Genomic DNA, 24,727 nt, shown 5'->3' on the forward strand with positions numbered 1-24,727 from the left:
CTTGAGAGACCAGGAAGGTCACACTAGCTCGATAGGTTGATATCTAGCTCAGGCGTCACCTCATGCTTTTCATTAACTGTGTGGTTGTGTTATCTAGTGGGAACCCGTTAGCACGGTAGGCTCTGGTGCCTTCTTGCCGTGGGCTCAAAACGACAGAGGAAATCAACCTGCTTGCTCCTTTTTGTATTGTCAACTTTTCGATATGGATGTTATGTTTGATACCGGAGGTACGAGGCTTTGAAAGCATTAAACTTCAAAGCAGTGTGCTGATGCCTGTCTCACTTTATCAGCAGCACGTGATCAACGACGTCTGAAGATTCATTTAATCGAACAACCACCTGATTGGTTTGGTTTGGTTCGACACTGCTGGCGACTGCCAACTGACTGCTCTACAAATCACTTTACATCATAAATAACTACTCATTATTATTGAAGCAGTGTGTCACTTTATCAGCATTGATCAATGACTTCTGAAGGTTAATTTTCTCCCATCATTCTGTTTGTCTCTGATCTTTTGATCTGCAAACACGTTTAGGTTTTGTTAGTTTGGTTCTAAATGGTCTCGGTGCTGGTTGGCTACGCTGGTTAGGCTAATAGCTAGTTGGCTAAATAGCTAACGTTAGCTGGTTGGCTACGCTGGTTAGGCTAATAGCTAGTTGGCTAAATAGCTAACGTTAGCTGGCCGGCTAAGATAACTGCATATAGCTAATGTTAGCTGGCTGGCTAAGTCAACTGCATATAGCTAATGTTAGCTGGCTGGCTAAGATAACTGCATATAGCTAATGTTAGCTGGCTGGCTAAGATAACTGCATATAGCTAATGTTAGCTGGCTGGTGTAGATGACTGCATATGGCTAACGTTAGCTGGCTGGCTAAGATAACTGCATATAGCTTATGTTAGCTGGCTGGCTAAGATAACTGCACATAGCTAATGTTAGCTGGCTGGCTAAGATATCTGCATATAGCTAATGTTAGCTGGCTGGCTAAGATAACAGCATATAGCTAACGTTAGCTGGCTGACTAAGATAATTGCATATAGCTAATGTTAGCTGGCTGGCTAAGATAACAGCATATAGCTAACGTTAGCTGGCTGACTAAGATAACTGCATATAGCTAATGTTAGCTGGCTGGCTAAGATAACTGCATATAGCTAATGTTAGCTGTCTGGCTAAGATAACTGCATATAGCTAACATTCTTTGATATTTGGTTAGATGGCGTTATGTATTTCCAAAACGTTGGTTTACTTTAATCAATCAAGCCAGCAGCATACCACCCTGCATACCACTACTGGCTTGCTTCTGAAGCTAAGCAGGGTTGGTCCTGGTCAGGCCCTGGATGGGAGACCAGATGCTGCTGGAAGTGGTCCATCTCCATTAACTACATCACACCTGTCCAGACCCACTAGAACACACCTCCATCTCCATTAACTACATCACACCTGTCCAGACCCACTAGAACACACCTCCATCTCCATCAACTACATCACACCTCCATCTCCATTAACTACATCACACCTGCCCAGACCCACTAGAACACACCTCCATCTCCATTAACTACATCACACCTGCCCAGACCCACTAGAACACACCTCCATCTCCATTAACTACATCACACCTGCCCAGACCCACTAGAACACACCTCCATCTCCATTAACTACATCACACCTGCCCAGACCCACTAGAACACACCTCCATCTCCATTAACTACATCACACATGTCCAGACCCACTAGAACACACCTTTATCTCCATTAACTACATCACACCTGCCCAGACCCACAAAACACACCTCCGTCTCCATTAACTACATCACACCTGCCCAGGCCCACTAGAACACACCTCCACCTCCATTAACTACATCACACCTGCCCAGACCAACTAGAACACACCTCCATCTCCATTAACTACATCACACCTGCCCAGACCCACTAGAACACACCATCTCCATTAACTACACCATACCTGCCCAGACCCACTAGAACACACCTCCATCACCATTAACTACATCATACCTGCCCAGACCCACTAGAACACACCTCCATCTCCATTAACTACATCACACCTGTCCAGACCCACTAGAACACACCTCCATCTCCATTAACTACATCACACCTGCCCAGACCCACTAGAACACACCTCCATCTCCATTAACTACATCACACCTGCCCAGACCCACTAGAACACACCTCCATCTCCATTTACATACATCTCACCTGCCCAGACCCACTAGAACACACCTCCATCTCCATTAACTACATCACACCTGCCCAGACCCACTAGAACACACCTCCATCTACATTAACTACATCACACCTGCCCAGACCCACTAGAACACACCTCCATCTCCATTAACTACATCACACCTGCCCAGACCCACTAGAACACACCTCCATCTCCATTAACTACATCACACCTGCCCAGACCCACTAGACCACACCTCCATCTCCATTAACTACATCACACCTGCCCAGACCCACTAGAACACACCTCCATCTCCATTAACTACGTCACACCTGCCCAGACCCACTAGAACACACCTCCATCTCCATTAACTACATCACACCTGCCCAGACCCACTAGAACACATCTCCATCTCCATTAACTACATCACACCTGCCCAGACCCACTAGAACACACCTCCATCTCCATTAACTACATCACACCTGCCCAGACCCACTAGAACACACCTCCACATCTCCATTAACTTCATTCCATCACCTTTTTTCAGTCAGATGCCAACTCACTTTCAACTTTTGGATAATAAAGCATTTGACCTTTCTATTGAATTAACAACAGAGGATTGGTTGATTTCCAGGTTTAATTAAGTATAATATTTAAGATGATTTATGAGAAATGTATCGTCCAACTCTGGGGTATCTCACTGCACCCTCAAATGTCATGTTTTGAAATATACAGACAGACGGATTAAAAGTAATTTTACATTGTATAACTGTACTTCTGACAGCCAACTTTCTAACTCCGCCCGTAACTTTATGACATCATAACATTCCCAGAAGGATTATTGAGTCATTGTTAGTTTTACACTGAAGACATGACTCTGCCGTTGTGCTGTAGAATTTGTGAATTTTGTCTCTTGTATAATAAGGGACTATCATTTGTCCCAACATCACAGGCCACAGACTTTGATGCTGTTAAAGACTTCCAAAAGTGTTTCCACAATTTAAGATCAACTGAGTTTTTTAAATGGAGTTTCTCCCTGTGCACCTGCCAATGTGAATCCTTTGAACGAGACAAGTTACCAGACAGGACATATTGCTAATGTTCTTCCCATTAATAACCTCAATGACAATTAACTTGTGGGCGGTTGTGGTGATGACGTCCTATTCGATAACGTCGTCCATCAGGATTCCCCCCAAAAAAGAAGACGCTCTGGATTGATCACTGGAGTCAGATGTGAAGGAGGAGGTTGATCACCAGGAGTCAGATGTGAAGGAGGAGGTTGATCATCAGGAGTCAGATGTGAAGGAGGAGGTTGACCATCAGGAGTCAGATGTGAAGGAGGAGGTTGATCATCAGGAGTCAGATGTGAAGGAGGAGGTTGATAATCAGGAGTCAGATGTGAAGGAGGAGGTTGATCATCAGGAGTCAGATGTGAAGGAGGAGGTTGACCATCAGGAGTCAGATGTGAAGGAGGAGGTTGATCATCAGGAGTCAGATGTGAAGGAGGAGGTTGATCATCAGGAGTCAGATGTGAAAGAGGAGGTTGATCATTAGGAGTCAGATGTGAAGGAGGAGGTTGATCATCAGGAGTCAGATGTGAAGGAGGAGGTTGATCATCAGGAGTCAGATGTGAAGGAGGAGGTTGATCATCAGGAGTCAGATGTGAAGGAGGAGGTTGATCGTCAGGAATCAGATGTGAAGGAGGAGGTTGATCATCAGGTGTCAGATGTGAAGGAGGAGGTTGATCATCAGTGAACCTCTAGGATTGTGGCTGGGCTGGCGTTTCCACTTCCAGCTTGGTCATATATTTGGGCTGGGCTGGCGTTTTATGTATTGTTACACCATGTTGGAGCAGTATAGACCTAGTCTGTTCATTATATACATCTACATGATGTATTGTTACACCATGGAATACCTAGGATAAAGCAATCCTTCTGCCCCCCCCCCCCCTTAAAAGATCTGATGCACTATTGTAAAGTGGCTGTTCCACTGGATGTCATAAGGTGAATGCACCAATTTGTAAGTCGCTCTGGATAAGAGCGTCTGCTAAATGACTTAAATGTTAAATGTAAATGTAGGAGCAGTATAGACCTAGTCTGTTCATTATATACATCTACATGATGTATTGTTATACCAAGTAGGAGCAGTATGGACCTAGTCTGTTCATTATATACATCTACATGATGTATTGTTACACCATGTAGGAGCAGTATAGAACTAGTCTGTTCATTATATACATCTTCATTATGTATTGTTACACCATGTAGGAGCAGTATAGACCTAGTCTGTTCATTATATACATCTACATGATGTATTGTTACACAATGTAGGAGCAGTATGGACCTAGTCTGTTCATTATATACATCTACATGATGTATTGTTACACCATGTAGGAGCAGTATGGACCTACAGTAGCTTGCTAATTATTTAGATTTAGTTTGACTTAATGAAACTGCCTTTAATATGCCGTGGTAAACATTTTTTATTCTCACTAATCAATCAACACATTCCTGTCTTTGTATATCTCAATATAATGGTATTATTTAATTAAATCCATTTACAATAATCTTTGTCTGAAAATAAAATATTTCTCTTAACTGCGTTTCCCCTCCAGTCAGCAGACGGCGATGTGCGTCTTTCAGGCGACGCTGCCAGCGTGACGTATAATCTAGTGGACGGTTCTTCATAAACAGCTCGTCAACCACCTCGGTAGCTTGCTAGCCAACATAGCCGAACGATTCAAGCTATTTATACGCTTTCGGTGTATATTAGCTGCTGTGTTTTCGACACACTTAGGTCGTATCTACTTGTTAACCAATTTAATATTACGTTATTTTGTATTAGTCAGCTATAGTATCTGGCTGGTTAAGTTAGCACTAGCCTAGTCGCTAATGATAGCTAGCTAGCTAACATCCCCGAACATGAGCTCCATAAACTTCTCCCCTCCTGTTAAAGAAGAGGAGGTCTGCTGGACGGAGAAAGAAGCTCTGTGGCTGAACATTGTCGTGAAAGAGGAGAAGGAAGAAGAGGATATCACAGTAAAACAAGAAGTAGAGGGTGAGGCTGTTACAGTGAAAGAGGAAGACGTTTCAGTGAAAGAAGAGGAGGACGCGTTCAGAGTTAAAGAGGAGGAAGATGAGAAAGAGGAGGATGTAGTTTTTGGTGTGAAAGAGGAGGGGGAGGTTACTGTCACATTGGAGGAAGAAGAGGAGGTTGGAGATCTGTTTAACCCCAGTAAGTACCGTCTCTGCAGTTGTTGAACCAATATGCAGTAAAGGGGTTCTACACTGTAATGTTGTTCTGTAGGAATGGCTGAAACTTCACTGTAACGTGTAGAACATCAAGAGTGGACCATCAACAAAACGTTAACAATTGATCAAATGCATCCAATGACAATGCCTGAAATACTGTAGTCCTCAATATCTCCTATTAGATTAGCCCAATATGTAGTCTTAAAGGGGCAATCAGCAGTTGTTACATCCATTTTGGGACTTATACATTAATGATATGTACCCATTGTTTCTTGAAGAAATCACTTATAAATGCCTCATGAGCTTAGTTCAACTGTCGTACCCCATCAGAACCCAAAATATGAGCTTTTTTTTACTCCAATGTTTGTCAGTAAATATAAACAAACACGGTATATCCCCAAAACATGGTTAACTAGAATGTTGATATCATGGATGGTTGCATTTCTCCAGCCCCATCCCTCAGCTTTTTACCGAAACAGGCAGGGAGTACGCTTTGTTATTGTTTCTACTGCTGATTGCTGCCCCCGTTACTCCTCAAGGTCCAAGGACTGTATGTTATTTTCAGAGGTAGACTGGCTCTGGCAGCTAAAATAGTCAAATATTCCATCTAAATGTGAATCGATTCTCAACGGGCAGGGAGTACGCTTTGTTATTGTTTCTACTGCTGATTCTCTGCCCCCGTTACTCCTCAAAATAATTTCACATAATACTTTCATATCACATAACAATTATTTCACACAATACTTTAATATCACATCTAAATAGGTAACCAGTCTGTATAGATAGATAGCTAAGTGAATTAAATATCATCAGCTGTCTAACTTCATATTAGCTAGCTATCTTGATGTATTTATCACTGTAAAAAACAAACTCCAAATGCTTTTGTAGGTAGCTAGCTAACAGCCATGGAGGGTGAAAGGATAGCAGCCCCAACTGTCAGTGAGAGAGGAGGCTATTCTGGATAGGGCAGGTACTTTTGTGTAGTTCCTGTCCCTAGAAGTGAGGACGGAGATAATAGTAACATAATATTCAGTGTGGTGTAATTTGACTAATGAAGTGTGTTTCTTGTGAGGTTTTCTGTCCTCAGATAAAGAGCGCTATGAAAGCCAGTCTACATATGAAGAGGACCCAATGAAGAGCAGTGGTTCTCAGTCCTGGGGACTCAGAGGCACATTGTTGTTTTTGCCTCAGCACTGCACAGCTGATTCAAATGGTCAACTCATCATCAAGCTTCAAGTGGTATTTATGTATTCATTTGTGATGTCATCCTTGATATGATCCTGTTATTGTCACATGCTACACATGTACATATGTGTGCCCATGCATCTATCAATCCAATGTTATCATGATTTGTTATCAGGGATATTATACTTTAGTAATCCACAATGACCTGGTGATGTAAAAGTCTAATAATTACATTGTCTTCCATATTGCTACAGATACCTTGTAACTGGAGATTCCTTCAAAACGATTGCCTACAGTTACCGTGTAGGGCACTGCAAGGTTGGGTGACCAGGGTCATCTGGGACTGCCTCCTGGAGGAATTCAGGTGTGTGAAGGCTACCTGTGTCCTGCGTAACTTCATGAGGATGGACACGAGGACCAGGAGGGGATCTGCAGCTCGCCCCCGTGTCCCAGAGGAGGAGTCTGCTGCTCTGCAGGATGTTTCAAGGATGGGGTCCAACAACGCAGCAAGAGAGGCAATCCGTGTGCAGGAGATCTTCACCTCCTACTTCTTCAAAGAGGGTGCTGTTCCCTGGCAACACCATAGACTACACTATGCACAACCAAAGGCTCTTTTAAGAGGGTGCTGTTCCCTGTCAACACCATAGACTACACTATGCACAACCAAAGGCTCTTTTAAGAGGGTGCTGTTCCCTGGCAACACCATAGACTACACTATGCACAACCAAAGGCTCTTTTAAGAGGGTGCTGTTCCCTGGCAACACCATAGACTACACTATGCACAACCAAAGACTCTTTTAAGAGGGTGCTGTTCCCTGGCAACACCATAGACTACACTATGCACAACCAAAGGCTCTTTTAAGGGGGTGCTGTTCCCTGGCAACACCATAGACTACACTATGCTCAACCAAAGGCTCATTTAAGAGGGTGCTGTTCCCTGGCAACACCATAGACTACACCAAGCACAACCAAAGGCTCTGTTAAGAGCCATTCACATTGCAATAAGAGTATTCTTCCATTTACTTAGCTATGTCAACTGCAGTTATTCAATTCATAGTTTCTCTCCCTTTGATTTCTACTTCTCAGGTGAGGGTGCTGTTTAGGTAAGGGTCTGATGTCTGTGCAAAAATAAAACAGGCTGATTTAAATCACTCATATTGAAAAAATGTAGAACAATTAGACACCCTATAACCCACACCTACACACTCATGTATCAATCTGATTGATGGATTGTGTTGTGCAGTAAGCAGGCTCAGGTGTATAACTGTGGCTCCTTCCACCTTCAAGGAATAGGCAAGAGGGCCAACCATGGAGAATAGTAAGACACTTCATTATTTCTATAACTACGCTATATTGTTTGTCCTCGTGGGTCCGTTCATGTTTTTCAGCATAAAGTACTCTGCAGCCACTTAGTGTGGTGTGGACACCAGGTGAGGCCACACACAGATTCCTGTTGAACACTGTGGCTTTAACTACCTTATTTTCTCAATAACAGTCTCTCTCCTTCACTTCATCCCTCTCTCCCCTTCTCCCTAAGTCCTCTAGGTTATATCAGCTGTGTCGGTGAACCCCTCCTGCATCTGAACTGGCTACATAGAGGGCACAGCATGATCAGAGGTGAGAGGTCACTTGGTCAGGTCAACAGGAAGTATTATTAAAGAGATGCTTTACATTGAAATACAGAGAGATGCAGTAGTCCCAGAGTTAATGATCCCAGGTCAGTTTATATTATACAGGAAGTATTATTAAAGAGATGCTTTACATTGAAATACAGATAGATGCAGTAGTCCCAGAGTTAATGATCCCAGGTCAGTTTTGCATTTCACCTCCTGATTGATGACTAACAATGTTAGAATAAAAAATAAAAACACAAGGCTTAAACATGCTCTCTCTCTCCATCTGTCTCTCGTCTGCAGATATGTTTTGATGTGAGAGGATGCCAACCCCTAGTCCCATCATCGCCACCTCACCTGCTTTTAAAATAACCTTTGGGCCGACTAGAGACACTATTATGTAATTGTGATGAACTGAGAGAATATTTATGTAGCACTGTGATTCATTAATCATGTGCTGCCTTCCCTGCTCCTATCTGCTTACCTCTTTCCCTTTCTGTCTTTTACACCTCTCTCTCCACCTCCTCTTTCTTCCTCTGTTTTTATAATGCACAACAGATGTGCATTGAAGGACAGATTGAACCTGTATTTGTAACACTTGGATAATGAGCTTTTCAATAAAGCGTTTCACATCTAAGGTCTTCGAAAGCCAAGTCAACAAACAGATCACTGACCATCTCGAATCCCACCGTACCTTCTCCGCTGTGCAATCCGGTTTCCGAGCCGGTCACGGGTGCACCTCAGCCACGCTCAAGGTACTAAACGATGTCATAACCGCCATCGATAAAAGACATTACTGTGCAGCCGTCTTCATCGACCTGGCCAAGGCTTTTGACTCTGTCAATCACCATATTCTTATCGGCAGACTCAGTAGCCTTGGTTTTTCTAATGACTGCCTTGCCTGGTTCACCAACTACTTTGCAGACAGAGTTCAGTGTGTCAAATCGGAGGGCATGTTGTCCGGTCCTCTGGCAGTCTCTATGGGGGTACCACAGGGTTCAATTCTCGGGCCGACTCTCTGTATATATCAATGATGTAACTCTTGCTGTGGGTGTTTCTCTGATCCATCTCTACGCAGCCGACACCATTCTGTATACATCTGGCCCTTCTTTGGACACTGTGTTAACAAACCTCCATACGAGCTTCAACGCCATACAACACTCCTTCCGTGGCCTCCAACTGCTCTTATATGCTAGTAAAACTAAATGCATGCTCTTCAACCGATCGCTGCCCGCATCCGCCCGACTAGCATCACTACTCTGGATGGTTCTAACTTAGAATATGTGGACAACTACAATTACCTAGGTGTCTGGTTAGACTGCAAACTCTCCTTCCAGACTCATATCAAACATCTCCAATCCAAAATCAAATCTAGAGTCGGCTTTCTATTCCGCAACAAAGCCTCCTTCACTCACGCAGCCAAACTCACCCTAGTAAAACTGACTATCCTACCGATCCTCGACTTCGGCGATGTCATCTACAAAATAGCTTCCAATACTCTACTCAGCAAACTGGATGCAGTTTATCACAGTGCCATCCGTTTTGTTACTAAAGCACCTTATACGACCCACCACTGCGACCTGTATGCCCTAGTCGGCTGGCCCTCGCTACATGTTCGTCGTCAGACCCACTGGCTCCAGGTCATCTACAAGGCTATGCTAGGTAAAGTGCCGCCTTATCTCAGTTCACTGGTTACGATGGCTACACCCACCCGTAGCACGCGCTCCAGCAGGTGTATCTCACTGATCATCCCTAAAGCCAAAACCTCATTTGGACGCCTTTCCTTCCAGTTCTCTGCTGTCTGCGACTGGAACGAATTGCAAAAATCTCTGAAGTTGGAGACTTTTATCTCCCTCAACAACTTTAAAAATCTGCTATCCGAGCAGCTAACCGATCGCTGCAGCTGTACATAGTCCATCTGTAAACTACCCACCCAATTTACCTACCTCACCCCCATACTGCTTTTATTTATTTACTTTTCTGCTCTTTTGCACACCAGTATCTCTTCTTGCACATGATCATCTGATGATTTATCACTCCAGTGTTAATCTGCTAAATTGTAATTACTCGATTTATTGCCTACCTCATGCCTTTTGCACACATTGTATATAGATTCTCTTTTTTCTACCATGTTATTGACTTGTTTATTGTTTACTCCATGTGTAACTGTGTTGTTGTCTGTTCACACTGCTATGCTTTATCTTGGCCAGGTCGCAGTTGCAAATGAGAACTTGTTCTCAACTAGCCTACCTGGTTAAATAAAGGTGAAATAAAAAACATTCTCTACTGGTTGAAATGAAGTGTAATGTGATGAAATACTCCACCTACCCTGTGTTTATCAGATCAATGCAGATGAAGGGCATTAGATGTTGAGATGAACCGGTGTTGGAGTATTTACATGATGCATAGGAAGTGTAGTGTTCTGTTTTTAACATTATATTTCTGTATATATGAATTAACTAGTTAAATCCTGTTTCTAGACTATTAGTTACAATGTGTAACCATTGATGTCCCAGGACCAAGATTGGTAAACACTGTTGAAGTGTATAATTGTAATTCATACATGCAGACAGCGTCATTCAAAGACTGGAATTTGATACTCCTGGTATTGGATGACTGAAAAATAATCTCAAAGACATTCATACCTAAACTGCACCTTTATTTGCCAAGGTAGAGTACATGATCAGTGAATATATTAAATGTACAGGCTACAATGTGGGGATCTCATGCATGGTAATAACTACATGTATATACGACTTGCATCCTTGGCACAACATGATATTATATTCTACTCAATCCATAGGCTTCATTAATGTCATTCAGACTGTTTTGAAGTTGATACAACTGGCTATGATAGCTGAGGTTCATAGCTAGGTTCTGAACTAATATGTATACCAAACGTTTGGGTCCATTCACACAGATCGGCTAGATAGCTAGCTACACATCCATGGGTATACAGGGATTTTAATCATCCACTGCACAATAAGCAAGAACATAGCTAGCTACGTGATTTCATCTTTCTGCATGGCAAATATCAGTAAGGCAAGCTTACAAAATTGTACATTGAATTTGCAGTAAAATCTTCAGCTAGCTAGATTCTATACATCCACTGTTTCACAAATCAACCGCATGGTTTTCTGGTTGTTTCAGGAGTCCCTAAAACAACCAGAATTACAATTTCATACTCATGTCACAACACCCATAAAGCTAGTGTTAGCTAGTCAGCTAGCTGGCTAATGTTAGCTAGTCAGCTAGCTGGCTAATGTTAGCTAGTCAGCTAGCTGGCTAAATCGCGATTTTCATAAATTAACTTTATGATAAAAAAATGCATAATCGTTTGTCTCTACATGAACTAACATTCCTGTCAACTGTACATGTTTTTTGCATGATTCGTTATGACGTTATAATCCCTTACATTTGCTTCCATCCTAGTATTTCTGTCCGCCATCTTTGATACACTTCAGTTCTGTGTAGGGGTACCCCTCTCTCCTAGTATTTCTGTCCGCCATCTTTGATACACTTCAGTTCTGTGTAGGGGTACCCCTCTCTCCTAGTATTTATGTCCGCCATCTTTGATACACTTCAGTTCTGTGTAGGGGTACCCCTCTCTCCTAGTATTTATGTCCGCCATCTTTGATACACTTCAGCTCTGTGTAGGGGTACCCCTGTCTCCTAGTATTTCTGTCCGCCATCTTTGCTGAAGAAAGTGTAACAGTCACTAGCGCAGCAGCAGCCTCCCCCGGTCCTAGTGCCGGCCCGGTAAGATGTTTAAGATGCGATGGAACGGTTGACGAAATAAGAAATCGCAGAAAAAATATATTGACTGATATTGATTTATTTAGTTTAAAATTAATATTTTAGGACTAGCCAATTCCCTGATTCCTACCCTTTAATTTTTTGTCTGAAAATTAAATGTACATTTTACTCAATTGTGTTGCCCACTCCATTTAGCAGATGGCGGTCTGCGACTTTAAGGTAATGCTGCTACTGTGACGTATAATCTAGTGGACGGAACGCCTCTTTCAACAGCAGCAACAGACAGTCAGCCACCTCTGTAGCTTGCTAGACAAGATAGATCAACCAATAAAGCTCTGTAGACGCTTTAGTGTATATTTGCCACTGTATTTTAAATCCACTTCTGTCGCCTAGTTAGTTATCCGTTTTAATTTCATATTTACGGTATTGTTTTTATTATTCATCTAGCGGGCTGGTTAAGTTAGCATTAGCCTAGCTAGCTAACATCTCCAACCATGAGGTCACTAAGCTACTCTCTTAATGAAGAGGAGGTCTGCTGGACGGAGAAAGAAGCTCTCGTCAAAGAGGAGGAGGAAGAGAAGGATATCACAGTAAAACAAGAAGCAGAGGGTGAGGCTGTTACAGTGAAAGAAGAAGAGAAAGACGTTTCAGTGAAAGAAGAGGAAGACGCGTTCAGATTGAAAGAGGAAGAGGATGTTACAGTAAAAGAAGAGGAGGAAGAGAAAGAGGAGGGTGCAGTTTTTGGAGTGAAGGAGGAGGAGAGGGAGATGACTGTCACATTGAAAAAGGAGATGGAAGAAGAGGAGGAAACTGGATTTCTGGACTCGGTTTCCCAAACGCATCTTAAGGCATCCGATGGTTCTAACGATGAACGGGCCCTGGTTAACACAAGTAAGTACTGCCTTAAAAACAGAGGCACAAACTCTGCAGTTGTTGAACTTTTTTATTTAACCAGGTGGCTATGATGTCATAATGATAGTTTAACCAGGTGACCATGATGTCATAATGATAGTTTAACCAGGTGACCATGATGTCATAATGATAGTTTAACCAGGTGACCATGATGTCATAATGATAGTTTAACCAGGTGGCCATGATGTCATAATGATAGTTTAACCAGGTGACCATGATGTCATAATGATAGTTTAACCAGGTAGGCCAGTTGAGAACAAGTTCTCATTTACAACTGCGACCTGGCCAAGATAAAGCAAAGCAGTGTGACACAGATAACAACATAGAGTTACACATGGAATAACATGGAATAAACAATAAACAAGCCAATAACACAATAAACAAGTCAATGACACAGTAGAAAAAAAGAAATTCTATATATAGTGTGTGCAAAAGGCATGAGGAGGTAGGCAATGAATAGTCCATAGTAGCGAAGAATTACAATTTAGCAGATTAACACTGGAGTGATAAATGAGCAGATGATGATGTGCAAGTAGAGATACTGGTGTGCAAAAGAGCAGAAAAGTACATGTACAGCTGCAGCGATCGATTAGCTGCTCAGATAGCTGATGTTTAAAGTTGGTGAGGGAAATATAAGTCTCCAGCTTCAGCGAATTTTGAAATTCGCTCCAGTCACTGGAAGGATGTGTGGTGTTAAAGGGGAAATCTGCAATTACCACATCCATATTTAGATTTAAATTATTTATTTATAGCCATCGATTCTTGAAGAATATAACACATGCCTCATGAGCTTAGTTCAACTGTTGTACCCCATCAGAACCCAGAATAAGCTTTTTTTACTTCAATGTATAGAAACAATGTAAATCAACACTGTATAGCCTCAACATGGTTAAAACTATAATGTTGATATCATGGATGGTCAGTCCTTTCATCCATAGGTCTGTCTATGAATTTGAAAGTAGTTACATTTCTCCAGCCCCATCCATCATCTTATAAGCAAAACAGTGGTGGAATTACAGCTTTGTTATTGGTTGATTGATTGTTGTGTGGATTTTTTAAAGGGACAACTTAGTATTTAAACAGCAACAAAATGGCTGCCCAGAGACTTGGTTTGGTAAACAGGTGAGGGATGGGGGCTGGAGAAATGAAACCATGCTCAAATTCATAGAGAAAGCTATTGTATCAACCGTAATCCAACACCTAGCGACCTCGTCAAGAAGTTCAGACATCTTGGCGTAACAGTTATAAGATGTTGGCTTGACAGTCACTGGACCCAGGTTTGAGTCCAGCTCAGGGCTACCCCCTGAATTCACTACACTATGAATACAAGGACTGGCCATGCATGATGTCATAATGATAGTTTAACCAGGTTTCTAGGATATATAGTATATTCTATAATTCATCCATGATGTCATAGTGATAGTTTAACCAGGTTTCTAGGCTATATAGTATATTCTAGAATTCATCCATGATGTCATAGTGATAGTTTAACCAGGTTTCTAGGATATATAGTATATTCTAGAATTCATCCATGAGGTCAAAATTATAGTTTAACCAGGTTTCTAGGATATATGGTATATTCTAGAATTCATCCATGATGTCATAATGATAGTTTAACCAGGTTTCGAGGCTATATAGTATATTCTAGAATTGCCAGTGTAGATTTCATGTGGGGGTCAAATTGTTAGAGCTGTTGATAAGTCATTGTATAATATTCAGCCAATTTATTTTCATGCCATTACATCAATACAGCCCATCCAGAAGAGAAGAAACTCTTCCTGAACCACCACCTCTTGCTGTCCTTCATAAATTCTGTCGTTGCTGGTAATCGGCTACACAAGCAGTCGGCAACCTACATTTGGAGTGCAAATGTATCTTACCATTTCTACTGATCTGGTGACAGTTTTGATTTTCATATGTTCATTTTACTGGAACAGTTTCATTTAATTTATAATAGTATCTCAATCATTGTCTGTGATTAATCTACATTCTATCTAAATGAAAATTATACAAATCTAAAAGTAACTTTTATTGCCATTGCCACCTATGTAAAAACTAGTCTACATAAAGCCAACAAATAAAAACATTGCAAATAAATGTCCTATAAATCGCATGGCCTGTCTAAAACGAACTTGAAACATTGTATAAAATATTCTGGGCCCTCAGTTTCCCGTGCCTGTGAGTGTTCTCGACCGACACAGCTGTAGGCTATTTGTGAAAGGGATAAGAAGTAATCAAAATTTTCCTTTTTGTGGTTATCGAAAGGAATAGAGATGGAAATATTTTTCAAATACTTTGAGGAGTTATTCTCATTTGCAATTGGTTTTGATTAGACTTTGTTTACTTGCTGTTTGAGGTGAGAAAAAAATGTGCTTCGAGAGGCTCCACAACTCATTAGTGGTGCAGACAATCAGAAAAACTATCAGACATCCCCAAATGGGCTCATTTATGGATCTACATTTGTGCTCAGGCCAGGTAGACTGGTAGATATGTGTAACCAGGTAGACTAGTCCTACTTCTATATGCGTAGTCAGGTATACTAGTCCTTCTATATGTGTAACCAGGTAGACTAGTTCTACTTCTATATGCGTAATCAGGTAGACTAGTCCTACTTCTATATGTGTAACCAGGTAGACTAGTCCTACTTCTATATGCGTAATCAGGTATACTAGTCCTTCTATATGTGTAACCAGGTAGACTAGTTCTACTTCTATTTGTGTTGTTGGGTAGACTAGTCCTACTTCTATATGTGTAACCAGGTATACTAGTCCTTCTATATGTGTAACCAGGTAGACTAGTTCTACTTCTATTTGTGTTGTTGGGTAGACTGGTTCTACTTCTATATGTGTAACCAGGTAGACTAGTCCTACTTCTATATGTGTAACCAGGTAGACTAGTCCTACTTCTATATGTGTAACCAGGTAGACTAGTCCTACTTCTATATGTGTAACCAGGTAGACTAGTCCTACTTCTATATGTGTAACCAGGTAGACTAGTCCTACTTCTATATGTGTAACCAGGTAGACTAGTCCTACTTCTATATGTGTAACCAGGTAGACTAGTCCTAACTCTATATGTGTAACCAGGTAGACTAGTTCTACTTCTATATGTGTAACCAGGTAGACTAGTCCTACTTCTATATGTGTAACCAGGTAGACTAGTCCTACTTCTATATGTGTAATCAGGTAGACTAGTCCTACTTCTATTTGTGTTGTTGGGTAGACTAGTCCTACTTCTATATGTGTAACCAGGTAGACTAGTCCTACTTCTATATGCGTAACCAGGTAGACTAGTCCTACTTCTATTTGTGTAACCAGGTAGACTAGTCCTACTTCTATATGCGTAACCAGGTAGACTAGTCCTACTTCTATATGTGTAACCAGGTAGACTAGTCCTACTTCTATATGCGTAACCAGGTAGACTAGTCCTACTTCTATTTGTGTTGTTGGGTAGACTAGTCCTACTTCTATGTGTGTAACCAGGTAGACTAGTCCTACTTCTATATGTGTAACCAGGTAGACTAGTTCTACTTCTATATGTGTAACCAGGTAGACTAGTCCTACTTCTATATGTGTAACCAGGTAGACTAGTTCTACTTCTATATGTGTAACCAGGTAGACTAGTCCTACTTCTATGTGTGTAACCAGGTAGACTAGTTCTACTTCTATTTGTGTTGTTGGGTAGACTAGTCCTACTTCTATGTGTGTAACCAGGTAGACTAGTTCTACTTCTATTTGTGTTGTTGGGTAGACTAGTCCTACTTCTATATGCGTAATCAGGTAGACTAGTCCTACTTCTATATGTGTAACCAGGTAGACTAGTCCTACTTCCATATGTGTAACCAGGTAGACTAGTCCTACTTCTATATGTGTAACCAGGTAGACTAGTCCTAGTTCTATATGTGTAACCAGGTAGACTAGTCCTACTTCTATATGTGTAATCAGGTAGACTAGTCCTACTACTATATGTGTAACCAGGTAGACCAGTCCTACTTCCATATGTGTAACCAGGTAGACTAGTCCTACTTCTATATGTGTAACCAGGTAGACTAGTCCTACCTCTATATGTGTAACCAGTTAGACTAGTCCTACTTCCATATGTGTAACCAGGTAGACTAGTCCTACTTCTATATGTGTAACCAGGTAGACTAGTCCTACCTCTATATGTGTAATCAGGTGTACGTCCTTACTCAACAATGACAGGAGTGTTTCAAACAAAAGACAATGAATAAATTGACAAAACTGACGCATCTTGCAGGGTCAGGTCTGGGTGGTCTGCCAGGGGCCGTTTCATTTAGTATCCGTTTGGGTCGGCATGGGGAATTATTGTATTTCCCCATAGTATGTTGTACCGAAATCGACTGAAAGGGAGTGTACCTTTATGACTATAATTACTGTTCCCTGAAGGAGGGAAACGAGGTACAACACCTGTTTGTCCCCGCCCCTTCCTGGGTCGATGAAGGGCGGTATTAAATTGAATATGACCTAAGGCTCGTTTTTCTGTGTTTATTATACTTAAGTCTATGATTTGATATTTGATAGAGCAGTCTGACTGAGCGGTGGTAGGCAGCAGCAGGCTCGTAAGCATTCATTCAAACAGCACTTTCCTGCGTTTGCCAGCAGCTCTTCGCAATTCTTGAAGCACAGTTCTGTTCATGACTTCAAGCCTATCAACTCCCAAGATTAGGCTGGCAATACTATAGTGCCTATGAGAACATTCGGGGTGGCAGGGTAGCCTAGTGGTTAGAGCGTTGGACGAGTAACCGAAAGGTTGCAAGTTCAAATCCCCAAGCTGACAAGGTACAAATCTGTCGTTCTACCCCTAAACAGGCAGTTAACCCACTGTTCCTAGGCTGTCATTGAAAATACGAATTTGTTCTTAACTGACTTGCCTAGTAAAATAAAGGTACAAAAATATATTAAATACAAATGTTAATTAAATACAAATGGTATTGAGAGAAATAGTTATATGTTAAAAGCTTTTTTTTACGTAAGTGTTTTTTTAAAGTGTTGTTGTTAGGTGAAGTTATGGGTCCTACAGTAGGTCTATTTTGTTGTTATGGGTCCTACAGTAGGTCTATGTTGTTGTTATGGGTCCTACAGTAGGTCTATTTTGTTGTTAGGTGAAGTTATGGGTCCTACAGTAGGTCTATGTTGTTGTTAGGTGAAGTTATGGGTCCTACAGTAGGTCTATGTTATTGTTAGGTGAAGTTATGGGTCCTACAGTAGGTTTATGTTGTTGTTAGGTGAAGTTATGGGTCCTACAGTAGGTCTGTGTTGTTGTTAGGTGAAGTTATGGGTCCTACATTAGGTCTATGTTGTTGTTAGGTGAAGTTATGGGTCCTACAGTAGGTCTGTGCTGTTGTTATGGGTCCTACAGTAGGTCTATGCTGTTGTTATGGGTCCTACAGTAGGTCTATGTTATTGTTAGGTGAAGTTATGGGTCCTACAGTAGGTCTATGCTGTTGTTATGGGTCCTACAGTAGGTCTATGTTATTGTTATGGGTCCTACAGTAGGTCTATGTTATTGTTAGGTGAAGTTATGGCTCCTACAGTAGGTCTATGTTATTGTTAGGTGAAGTTATGGGTCCTACAGTAGGTCTATGTTATTGTTATGTTAAGTTATAGGTCCTACAGTAGGTCTATGTTGTTGTTAGGTGAAGTTATGGGTCCTACAGTAGGTCTATGCTGTTGTTATGGGTCCTACAGTAGGTCTATGCTGTTGTTATGGGTCCTACAGTAGGTCTATGCTGTTGTTATGGGTCCTACAGTAGGTCTATGTTATTGTTAGGTGAAGTTATGGGTCCTACAGTAGGTCTATGCTGTTGTTATGGGTCCTACAGTAGGTCTATGCTGTTGTTAGGTGAAGTTATGGCTCCTACAGTAGGTCTATGCTGTTGTTATGGGTCCTACAGTAGGTCTATGCTGTTGTTATGGGTCCTACAGTAGGTCTATGTTATTGTTAGGTGAAGTTATGGGTCCTACAGTAGGTCTATGCTGTTGTTATGGGTCCTACAGTAGGTCTATGCTGTTGTTAGGTGAAGTTATGGCTCCTACAGTAGGTCTATGCTGTTGTTATGGGTCCTACAGTAGGTCTATGTTGTTAGGTGAAGTTATGGGTCCTACAGTAGGTCTATGCTGTTGTTAGGTGAAGTTTTGGGTCCTACAGTAGGTCTATGTTGTTGTTAGGTGAAGTTATGGGTCCTTCAGTAGGTCTATGTTGTTGTTAGGTGAAGTTATGGGTCCTACAGTAGGTCTATGTTATTGTTAGGTGAAGTTATGGGCCCTACAGTAGGTCTATGTTGTTAGGTGAAGTTATGGGTCCTACAGTAGGTCTATGTTGTTGTTAGGTGACGTTATGGGTCCTACAGTAGGTCTATGTTATTGTTAGGTGAAGTTATGGGTCCTACAGTAGGTCTATGTTGTTAGGTGAAGTTATGGGTCCTACAGTAGGTCTATGTTGTTGTTATGGGTCCTACAGTAGGTCTATGTTGTTAGGTGAAGTTATGGGTCCTACAGTAGGTCTATGTTATTGTTAGGTGAAGTTATGGGTCCTACAGTAGGTCTATGTTGTTGTTAGGTGAAGTTATGGGTCCTACAGTAGGTCTATGTTGTTGTTATGGGTCCTACAGTAGGTCTATGTTATTGTTATGGGTCCTACAGTAGGTCTATGTTATTGTTATGGGTCCTACAGTAGGTCTATGTTGTTGTTAGGTGAAGTTATGGGTCCTACAGTAGGTCTATGTTGTTGTTAGGTGAAGTTATGGGTCCTACAGTAGGTCTATGTTGTTGTTAGGTGATGTTATGGGTCCTACAGTAGGTCTATGTTGTTGTTATGGGTCCTACAGTAGGTCTATGTTGTTGTTATGGGTCCTACAGTAGGTCTATGTTGTTGTTATGTGAAGTTATGGGTCCTACAGTAGGTCTATGTTGTTGTTAGGTGAAGTTATGGGTCCTACAGTAGATCAATGTTGTTATCAGGTGAAGTTATGTGTCCTACAGTAGGTCTATATTTGTAGTTAGGTGAAGTTATGGGTCCTACAGTAGGTCTATGTTGTTGTTAGGTGAAGTTATAGGTCCTACAGTAGGTCTATGTTGTTGTTAGGTGAAGTTGTGGGCCAATTTGTTAAACACTTAATGTACAAACCCTCAGTTTCACGCTGATGGCAAAGCTAGCTAAAGAGCATTTTACTGGTTGAAGTGTTTTATAAGTATAAAGCAGTTGATTTGCGGCAATAACACAAACATATTAAGCAGGAGTTTCAAACGAGTGTTACAGTTATTATCCAAAAGTAGTGTGAAATGCACTCATAAGAAACCTGTAAATGGAGGCTATTTTTGCTGTCAGCCTATGAGAACTCCCCTGATTTTTCCCCCATAGTGGTGAATTAGTAACTAGCGACACATAGCTTAATGTGAGTTTCCTTGAGTAACACTCCTGATCTTGCGCTGTAATATTCAGAATACATTGTGGAAAACTAAAATCTTTGTTCACCATTTTTGTTCCAGGCAGATATATTACATCCATAACTAGCGGTTTCTGCAATCAAATTGTGTGGGCATCGCCCTCGTGCTGCAATTTTAGCACAGAACACAGAAAGGGGCCTTTTTTGGAGACCAAAGGTCGTCTGGTCTGGCACACTGCTTAGGTCTTGACTGTGTTGAGTCTTGACTGATAATTGTAAAATAATTTAACAGACATCAATTGTTGTACAACTGCATGGGCATGCTCTGGGCATTACCTTTTACCTCAAATAAACCGTGGATTTCTGCTTTTGTGGGCCTTTAACCGTCTGACTTTGTTGTTCACACAGGAGAGATACGGGACTATCGTGGATCCTCTGGGGAGCCTCAACAACAACATGAGGCTGAAGAGGCAGAGAAGAGTCTCTCCACATCAGAACACCTCAAGAAACACCAGTGGAGACCCACAGGGAAGAAATCTCACCACTGCTCTGACTGTGGGAAGAGATTCACCTCATCAGGCATTAAAATTCATCAGAGAATCCACACAGGAGAGAAAGCTTATATCTGTGGTCAATGTGGGAAGAGATTCACCTCATCAGTAAAACTTAAAATACATCAAAGACATCACACACGAGAGAAACCATATGGCTGTGCTCAATGTGGGAAGAGTTTTACTACATCTAGCTATCTAAATATACACCAGAGAATACACACAGGAGAGAAACCTTATAGCTGTGGTCATTGTGGGAAGAGTTTTACTACATCTAGCAATCTGACATTACACCAGAGAACACACACAGGAGAGAAATCTTATAGCTGTGATCAATGTGGGAAGAGTTTTACTACATCTAGCTATCTAAATATACACCAGAGAATACACACAGGAGAGAAACCTTATAGCTGTGGTCAATGTGGGAAGAGTTTTACTACATCTAGCTATCTAAATACACACCAGAGAATACACACAGGAGAGAAACCTTATAGCTGTGATCAATGTGGGAAGAGTTTTAGTCGATCTGGCTATCTAACTAAACACCATAGAACACACACAGGAGAGAAACCTTATAGCTGTAGTCAATGTGGGAAGAGTTTTAGTCGATCTGACTATCTAACTATACACCATAGAACACACACAGGAGAGAAAAGATATAGCTGTGATCAATGTGGGAAGAGTTTTAGTCGATCTGGCTATCTAACTATACACCATAGAACACACACAGGAGAGAAACCATATAGCTGTGGTCAATGTGGGAAGAGTTTTTCCACTTCTAGAAATCTAACTATACACCATAGAACACACACAGGAGAGAAACCTTATAGCTGTGGTCAATGTGGGAAGAGTTTTTCTTCTTCTGGCTATCTAACTATACACCATAGAACACACACAGGAGAGAATCCGCGCTGTGATCAATGTGGGAAGAGTTTTTCTTCTTCTTGCTATCTAACTATACACCAGAGAACACACACAGGAGAGAAATCTTATAGCTGTGGTCAATGCGGGAAGAGTTTTAGTCAATCTGGCCATCTGACAGTTCACCAGAGAACACACACAGGAGAGAAAACGTATAGCTGTGGTCAATTTGGGAAGAGTTTTTCTTCTTCTGGCTATCTAACTATACACCAGAGAACACACACAGGAGAGAAATCTTATAGCTGTGGTCAATGTGGGAAGAGTTTTAGTCAATCTGGAGATCTGACAGTGCACCAGAGAACACACACAGAAGAGATTCTGCGCTGTGATCAATGTGGGAAGAGTTTTTCTACTTTTAGACATCTAACTATACACCAGAGAACACACACAGGAGAGAAACCTCTTAGCTGTGACCAGAGATAATCTGATAAAAGATCTCTGATCAAATATCAGAAAATGTGTATATGAAGGAGTTGTTTCATGATATCAATGAATTAATGTCACAATGTAGAATGTTTTAACATTGTAGTAGGAGTGTTTTAATGTCTCAATGTAGAATGTTTCAATATATAGTATATTAATATACTCTGCAGTCAGTCAGTCAGTCAGAATGTCACAATGTAGAACCCTAAACGTTTGCCCCCTTATAAATTGGTTTCAACATGATATGGATATTAGGCTCATTGGGGGAAATCCAGGCTCTGAATTAAAAGAGTATTATTTATGCGATTTAACACAAAGTGACTAACAAAAAAAGAGTTGTCCTCTAACCAGTGATGTACACATTATTTCCAGAATCAACTTATTTCAACATGATATCGATGAGTTATGACAAATAAGTGTTGTGTTCCTTTGTTTAGCTACCCCTAAATTTAAATGCATCACTCCAATATGTAGCTGACTGTCTTCTGCAGGTTGTCCTCTAACCAGTGAGCTAAAAGATATCTCCCATTTCCATGTTTTTCTTTTGTTGTTAGTTTCAACAGCACGTACAACCTGATTTCCCCCCTAATCGATATCAGTGATTTATTGCTACTTGTCAAAACAACAGCGTTTCTGGTGCTTGTGCAGTTTATAAGGAGATTGTTTTAACAAAAGACAATTATTGTGGCAGATGTTTGTGTATATACCACATGTTAGGTTTTCAATTTATCCCAAACTGTTTCTGCATATTGGTTATTGATTTGGACACGTTAAAACTGTGTTTTGACATTGGGCTATCCCTCCTAGCAAAATGTAATTGAAAAGCCGTTGAAAATAATACTATGCAACCAAATATTTCTTATTTACATTTCATGTAACATTTAGTAATGAAAATTATTCATGCAACCAACTGACAGTTTTTTGGGTACTATTATATTGACATTGTTGCCCTGTTTTTAGAATATCAGGGTTAATTCTCTCATGTGCCAAACCAAATGTACTAGAGCATGACATTGGGTACTGGGCCCCGATCCAACAACATGCCTATCGAGTGAACCCTGAAAAGAGAGAGAAGCTCCGTAGTGAGGTGGACGGTTACTACGGATATTGCAGGAGTTTCCTCTTGAAATCAGACATGTCTGTGGTGAGAACAACCTGGTTGCTGATTGTCTCAAGGGTGGGCAGTCAAAATGTTTTGTGTTTTGCGTTTAGCCAGTGCATTGCCATGGATCACAGTTTATTTTTACTGCACGTTTTTCCGTATTGGAGATGAGTTTTGTTTGGGCTCGTTTCAAGGGGACGAGAGTTCAAGAAGCTAGTGAGTTTTAGGAAGACGAGAGTTCTAGAAGCTAGTGAGTTTTAGGAAGACGAGTTCTAGAAGCGAAACTTTTTTTTCTTGTTTTTAATTGTTGACAGCCAGTAGAAACCATGTTTATATTGGTAAAGGTGAAGCATTGTAGTTGATTATAATGTGAAATGGAAGTTGTTTTCTGTTGGTGGTGCGCATTCTCTTAAGGTGTTAGTCTTTGGTTTTTCCATTTATGTTTTGAGGTTGGACTTTATCACGTCTAGCTTGTTAGCACGTAGGACGCACTGATTGGTGTCACCTCGTTAGTCAGTATGTGTTACACCTGTGCTGGCTTGTCCATCTCGTTAGTGGGAAGGTGTTTCACCTGAGCTGGTCCAGGTTCTATTTAAGAGTGTCTGGCCCAGTGTTCCAGTTGTCTTGATAGATGTGGAGAGTTAACACCTTTAGTTGCTCCACTTTTTTGGTTTGCTTCCTGTCTGTAAGTTTGGTGTGGGTTTTTCTTTTGTTTGCCTCATCTTGGGCAGATTTAGTGGGTCTCATGGTGGGTGTCTTTTATGTCCCAGTTGTTGTTACTAGTCAACTTTCAGTAGACACTGAGAGCAAAACTGCAACATTATGTTATAATACTTTTATTGCATCAAATGGTTGTTTTATGCAACAGAATAGAGGGTTCTTTGAACTATAGTGTCTGTGTTTTCTACTGAGGATGGGCCTCTGGGAGAAAACACTGACAGGAGATTTACAATGTCTTTTAGGGGATAAAACCTAAAGAGACCGCATTCCAGAGCATGAGTTAATGTTTCTGTTCTATATGGTACCAGGGAGAGATGACCCCAGGGCCAGACCCTGGTCTCTACACAAAGAGGACTGTTTTTACAGCAGATACTGTCTTCTGAGAATTATAAGTATCTTTCATACAAATCTTAACCTTGTGACCCGTTCTATACATCTGTTGTTCGCTATGTAGGTTGAAAGGGGTGCATCTTGGCTGTAAAAGACCTTTGTAGTTTTGTCCTGTGGGTCGACCAGCCATCATTATCGTAGAGCACTCAATTGATTCACTTTATATGTGTACGTTGTATTTACCTGCTTCCTTATTAATAAGTGAATAAAGATTTAGTTTAAGAATAACTCTGACTTGTGTGGTAAGTTTCTCTCCTCATTTGATATTAAAGAAGTTAACCACCACATTTGGCGATGGGGATGTGAATCTTCACTTGGT

At 41.1% G+C, this 24,727-nt stretch overlaps 2 protein-coding genes across 4 annotated transcripts; both read left to right on the plus strand.

The window, feature by feature from the left end:
- The first annotated feature begins 4,847 nt into the window (after positions 1–4,847).
- LOC129842756 (X-linked retinitis pigmentosa GTPase regulator-interacting protein 1-like) lies at positions 4,848–11,028 on the plus strand. 3 transcript variants are annotated; one of them, XM_055911394.1, is made up of 5 exons: positions 4,848–5,413; positions 6,503–6,669; positions 6,870–7,933; positions 8,153–8,232; positions 8,532–11,028. In XM_055911394.1, exons 1-3 carry the CDS (start codon positions 5,101–5,103, stop codon positions 7,260–7,262), a joined length of 873 nt encoding a protein of 290 aa, XP_055767369.1. In that variant the 5' UTR covers positions 4,848–5,100; the 3' UTR covers positions 7,263–7,933; positions 8,153–8,232; positions 8,532–11,028. The 3 variants fall into 3 exon arrangements, with proteins under 3 accessions (XP_055767369.1, XP_055767370.1, XP_055767371.1); XM_055911395.1 differs by having other exon boundaries at positions 8,161–8,232; XM_055911396.1 differs by lacking the exons at positions 6,503–6,669; positions 6,870–7,933 and having other exon boundaries at positions 8,161–8,232.
- A 1,207-nt stretch (positions 11,029–12,235) lies between these two features.
- On the plus strand, positions 12,236–22,975 carry LOC129842739 (zinc finger protein ZFP2-like). The gene is made up of 2 exons (XM_055911369.1): positions 12,236–12,875; positions 20,710–22,975. Exons 1-2 carry the CDS (start codon positions 12,479–12,481, stop codon positions 22,194–22,196), a joined length of 1,884 nt encoding a protein of 627 aa, XP_055767344.1. The 5' UTR covers positions 12,236–12,478; the 3' UTR covers positions 22,197–22,975.
- The last annotated feature ends 1,752 nt before the right edge of the window (positions 22,976–24,727 follow it).

The sequence above is a fragment of the Salvelinus fontinalis genome, unplaced genomic scaffold (assembly GCF_029448725.1).
Source record: "Salvelinus fontinalis isolate EN_2023a unplaced genomic scaffold, ASM2944872v1 scaffold_0064, whole genome shotgun sequence".
NCBI classification, from domain to species: domain Eukaryota; kingdom Metazoa; phylum Chordata; class Actinopteri; order Salmoniformes; family Salmonidae; genus Salvelinus; species Salvelinus fontinalis.